The following is a 5,371-nucleotide window of genomic DNA, read 5'->3' as shown; positions in this document are numbered from 1 at the left end:
CCCAGTCCCCCAGTCCCCCAACCCAACATTGGACGGGGACCCGCAGCGCAGCGAAGGTTTTTCCGAACCGAAGGGGAGGACGGAACAGGGGTATGGCGACGACGGGAGGAGGCGACGAATGAGAGGCCACACAGGCCGGCCGCAGCAGGAGGCGAGGACATTAAAGCCCAGGGGGCGCCCGCTTCGAGAGAACGGTTTCCTTTCCCTTTTTCCCCCAAACTTTTTTTTTGGGGACCGCACGCACGACCGGAGGGAGGGCATTCCCAGACAGCGACGAGAGGCGCACGCACGACCGCGACAGCGCACCCCACCAGGACAGCGACGGGAGTCGCGAATGGCTCCAGCTTTCCCTGGACGATAAGTCGAGGATGAGCGATCCGAGTTTTCTTTTAAACCCCGTTGGTATCGACGTCAGGCGGTTTATCGAGTCGTTCGGTTTGGACTACCGACGGTTATTGGCAGCGTTAGCGGGCTCTCGTGCTTTAGTCACGGGTAGAGAGTTCTTACTGCTGATGGCAGGATTGCGGGACCCTCGGCTTCCATTACGGCCTGGGGCCATTATTCTCGATGTGTTGTGTTATAGTCGTGCGGCACGGAGCACGTTGGAGCTCTTCTTCCGCCAGGCTGGTTATGCGGTTTCGCGCTATCGTTGTCGCCACAATCTCGGAGAGTGGTCTTCGTTGCCGGCCGGCAAGGTGGTCTGCTTAGTACGGGGACAGTTATCTCAACGAGTCGTTCATCTATTGGAGCTTAAGCGTCCTCCTACCGAGGTAGTCTTGAGTCGTACCTACGGGAGCATGGCGGGTACCTATCTCACTGGAACGGGATCGGTCGTTTCGCTATTTCCTCATTTGACGTTTGTGCAGCGACGTTGTTGGATACCTCATCACATGAGTCGGTCGGTTCGCGCGAAGATTCGAGACAAATATCAAGAATGGTCTTTCGGTGAACGCAGGAGCGGTATAGACTCGCGTCTGGACGAGGTTGGCGCCGAGTTCCGTTCTCCTACGGATTCAACTTCATGGACTATTTCGTTCACCCAGGATGGGGCGATAAGTGGTATAGTGGTACCGTCGTGGGTAGGGTGAGTCCTCTTGCTATTTCTGCTTCTTGTAGTATCTCTCTTCGATAGTAACGCTTAAGTTTGTTACTGTAGTACATGTCCTGCAGGTCCGTCTTCGCCTAGTGGTCGTGTAAGGTCTGGTCGAGCTTGGGCTTCTACTTTTCCGGCGATGCGTGCACCTTGTAATGCGTATGGAAATGTTTATGATAAGTCGATTTGGATGTGGTAGCCTAGTAGTACAATGTTAATTGATTTATATCTATTCACCGAAATCAATACTTGTCTCTGCTTTCTTTTAATCCCACTCTGAGAGCCCTCCCTTCCGCTTTCCTGTAGAAAGGCGGGGTACGGGGCCGCCCAGGCCCTGTAGCGTGAGACGGAGCGTCAGCGAAGTCGAATCGTTCAACCGTGAGCTCTCGACGGACCTAGATGGCACCACGTCCAACAGACCCCCTTCCGACAGAAGACTTTGATTTTCGCTAAGTCCCACGAACAGTGGACCACGTGAGTGTCGCGACGGACGGAGCGTTCATTGGCGGAAGCCAGTGGATCCCGCTCGAGGGATGCGACCAATAGAGAGCATTCAACCAGTTCAGGGTTATGTGTGCGAGAGCAATCAACCACTTCAGGGTTAAGTATGGGGGGAACTTACTCTATAGTTTGTATAAGTTCCCCCAGTCCCCCAGTCCCCCAACCCAACATTGGACGGGGACCCGCAGCGCAGCGAAGGTTTTTCCGAACCGAAGGGGAGGACGGAACAGGGGTATACCACCGACAGGGGGAGGTGGGTCCACAGGAGGCGTTTTTGCCTCCGGGCGCGCAACAGGGTGAGCATTTAAAGGGCAGGGCCCCCGCTTTCGAGAGAAACGGATTTCCTTCTGCATCCACGCATGCACACGCGACAAGAGGAGCGGACCCGAATACCACGACGACGACGACGAGAGGAGTAGACAGACACGGAGTAGCATCCCAGCGAGAGCGGCGACCGTTAGGTTGTTCTCTTCCTTCGACCGGACCGGGAGTGTCGGGTCTCGACGGCGACGGAAGGCGCTCTTTTGTTCCCGAGAAGGGTATCCAGGACGGTTCCTCCGGCTTTACGTTTGGCTGATTGCCCATCCTTTTCTCGTTGTTTGCTTTTCTTTTTCGGACGAAAAGGAGAGGTAGTGAACAGTCGACGGGAGGAGAAAGGTTGAGGGCTAAGTCACTGACGATGGAGGAGCGAGAGCGATCTATGGTTTCCGTGTCCGGACGAGATGGATCGGCCGTGGTATTGTTCTCTCCAGAGGCGTTACGGAGGGCGCTGCTCGTAGCGCTTTTGGTGTTGACAAAAGAGTTCCCTTCGAAGTTGACCGAGTTTGTTTTTCTCGATGAGTTCGATGATCGAGCGGGTATTCCCAAGGTTCGCATGATTACCTTGGTTTTCCAACCTCCCTATGATGGACCGATAGGTCAGTTTCTTCAGTTGGATAACGTACGGCAGTTGTGTTACGCCCTCATACGATATTATCGGTCGGTGCTCGATCGGGTGGATCCCGAGACGTTGGCGTCGTTGCAGTACCAGGCTTTATCGCCCGTTCAGTTCTCTACCTGGATGGATCAACATTTGTTTCATTCGCCAGACCAAAGTCAGCAGGTTAGCTATAACCGCTTTAAGGATTGTATATTGGCGTTGTCAGACGAACCATTGCTTGAGCTATCAATGGGAGGTAATGAGAATCGGTATGATGCGTCTTTACGCGGAGGCCGAGCTACCAGGCCTGATGAAGTGGGTTAGGAGTATGGAGATATCTTCTGTTTTGTATCAGTAGTGTTCCCTAGAGACCTAGATCGAGTTAGACAATGTTCTTTCATTATTCGATTGATCATGCTCCAAGCTTAATCTCCTTAAACGATGCAATACGTAGCTTGATGAGTATAATTGTCGATGTATACAGGTGGTCACGTCATATCTTCTCCATTTGTGACTTTCTCTTTCCTTCTACGCTCCCACCTCATCACCCACTCACATACCCAGCACTCGTAGCCCTCCCCAGCTCTGTTTCCTAATTATGATGCCACAACGGCTTTGGACCGGAGCTATTCAAAGCGTCGCCGCTGGCCGCCGACCGTGCACGGACCATTGGCAACGAAGCGATTGATGACCGCGACGGGCAATCGCTTCGGCACAAAACAGACGTTAAAATGGGCGATGGCGGTCGCGTCCATGCAAGTCGAGGGCGCCAATGCTCAAGCAACGGTCCGTCAACCGTAAGACCGCATGGTTCGCCCGATGCAGCGAAGGAAGAATGGAGGGCCGGGAGGGCCAAGTTGTGGTTAGGGTTAGGGGATCCGCCGATTGGCAGGCGATTCAACCGATGTTGGGGTTAGGGTTTTCCAGGCCAAGGGGTACCAAGTTGGGGCCACAAGAGAGAGGGGCAGGGGTTATGGAGAAGAAGCAATCCAAGTTTGTTCGTGCCATCAGGCCGCAGGTTCCCATGAAGATGTAGTCAACATACCGGCGAGATACGAGCGATCAAGCCAGCCACCACCAGCCCGCCGAATAAAGTAACGATATATCTCGAGCCGAGCCATGGTAACGTTCAACGAGATATTCACACCATTGCCCGCATTTCGCACGGCAGTTTGCCGCGAGCATAGAAGTGTAGTCACGGCGCAGTCGGCCGTGTCGCATATCCATTCACAGCACCGCCATTTGGCCGTGCAGGTCCGCCAGCGCATTGCAGAGGAGGCGTTGGCGTTACAAGACGACGGTTTGTTGGCCGCTAACACAAACAGCATCCGATTCCCCGACGAGGTTATACCGGCGATCGACGGATTACCCGTGTGGAACGACGGCAAGAAGTGTATCGAGTGCGGGTATATCCGGCGTACGAGGAACCACATCCAGCAGCATTGCCGGTCAGAGCATGGTTGGGTGAACCCGAGGGGCCGCGGCCGTAAGCCAGGGCGGACGCCGGCAGGCGGATTGGGCGAGGCGTGGGTGGATGGGGTATTTTGCCAGCGGTTCGGGCGGGACGGCGCGTTACAGCGGTTGTTCGAGGTTATACCGCCGCCGGCGGCCACGGCCGGTAGCGACGCCCAGGGCCCAGGCCGGGGCGAGTGCGGGCCGAGGGGCGCCCGAGCGGCCATCCAGGCGCAGTTCGAGGCATTGGCGCGGGCCATCAAGGAGAAAGACGAGGCGGCGGCAGCGTTGATCGGCGAGCAGTCGCGGTTGTCGGCCAACATGTGGGTGCGGCGGACAGGGTGGCCACGGCATTTACACGGGTTCGACCGGGAGTGGTTGGCATCGACGACGAAGCGGCCGGATACCGAGGAGGGGACGACGAGCGGTGGTAGTAGGGGGCACGGGGATCGGGACCAGGGCCGGGATCGTGACCGAGACGAAGCCGAAGAGGAGGCGAGTCGCAGCGGAGGCGAGGATGCGTCGGCCGACGATGACAAGGCGGAGAGCGAGGCCGCGTTGGCCATCGTGTCATTGGCCGTGGAGCGAGTCATTTGGCGGGCGCAGAAGGCGTCGCAGGCCAGCGTGGTCGGATCGGCGGCCGTCCATTACATCGAACGGCGCGAGGTCGGCGGCGATTCGAACGAGAAGCCGTTCAACGCGGGCCAGAAGGGCGCGACGATGGTCAAGTACAGCGCGGTATGGGCGTCGGTGATGGCGCACATATGGCGCACGTGGCATTTGGATCCGGTCGAGGAGGCGGCCGAGGAGGAGGCGGCCGAGGGGGAAGCGGAGGAGGAGGAAGCGGAGGAGGAGGAAGCGGAGGAGCAGGAGGAGGAGCAGGAAGAGGAGCAGGAGGAAGAGGAGGAGGAGGAGCAGGAGGAGCGGGGCGATGGCGACCCGGGGGCGAACGCCCGGATAGAGGGCGGCGAGCCGGAGGGGATCCGAGATCGCCGGCCGGCATACCATTTCACCGCCGAGCAAGCCGAGTTGTTCGATCGGGTTCGCATAGCCGCATACGCGGCGATCGAAGGCCGAGACGAGAGTAGGACCGACGACGGTTCCGGTAGCGCCGAGGACAAAGACGAAGACGACACGAGCGAGTTGGAGGGCCATATATTGGATTTTTTCATCGCGTTGTTGGACCACGACATCGGCGACAACGAGTTCCGGAACGCGTTGTATAGCGGGTTGGCCGTGTTAGGGATCCAGCCGGGGCACGGATGGCGAAGCGCGTTGGTATATACACCCGTGTTGTCGGCGATCGTGACGGTGGCGCGGATGTTGGTGTTGTACAAGGCCAAGCGGGCGCGCGACGAGGAAATCCGGCGCCGACAGCGGTTCGCCGGCGAGAGCAAGGCGAAGGC

The 5,371-nt window shown here is 57.6% G+C and overlaps 3 protein-coding genes across 3 annotated transcripts; 2 read left to right on the top strand and 1 right to left on the bottom strand.

The window, feature by feature from the left end:
• Window positions 1-265: 265 nt before the first annotated feature.
• Window positions 266-1,394, top strand: N657DRAFT_490264 (uncharacterized protein). Its single transcript, XM_062787614.1, has one exon. It carries the CDS (start codon window positions 369-371, stop codon window positions 1,086-1,088), a length of 720 nt encoding a protein of 239 aa, XP_062641731.1. The 5' UTR covers window positions 266-368; the 3' UTR covers window positions 1,089-1,394.
• Window positions 1,370-2,651, bottom strand: N657DRAFT_490279 (uncharacterized protein). The gene is made up of 2 exons (XM_062787615.1): window positions 1,489-2,651; window positions 1,370-1,427 (listed from the first exon to the last, which is right to left on the bottom strand). The coding sequence occupies exon 1, from the start codon at window positions 2,468-2,470 to the stop codon at window positions 1,712-1,714; it is 759 nt and encodes a 252-aa protein (XP_062641730.1). The 5' UTR covers window positions 2,471-2,651; the 3' UTR covers window positions 1,370-1,427; window positions 1,489-1,711.
• Window positions 2,652-3,251: 600 nt separating this feature from the next.
• N657DRAFT_685598 (uncharacterized protein) lies at window positions 3,252-5,344 on the top strand (the record flags this gene model as incomplete). Its single annotated transcript, XM_062796789.1, has 2 exons — window positions 3,252-3,310; window positions 3,839-5,344. Coding segments are annotated over 2 exons (1,565 nt in total), but the record flags the coding sequence as incomplete, so codon positions are not given.
• Between the last annotated feature and the right edge of the window lie 27 nt (window positions 5,345-5,371).

Source organism: Parathielavia appendiculata (assembly GCF_033297405.1).
Source record: "Parathielavia appendiculata strain CBS 731.68 unplaced genomic scaffold N657scaffold_80, whole genome shotgun sequence".
Classification (NCBI taxonomy): Eukaryota; Fungi; Ascomycota; class Sordariomycetes; order Sordariales; family Chaetomiaceae; genus Parathielavia; species Parathielavia appendiculata.
This window is presented reverse-complemented; position numbering and strand designations above follow the sequence as displayed.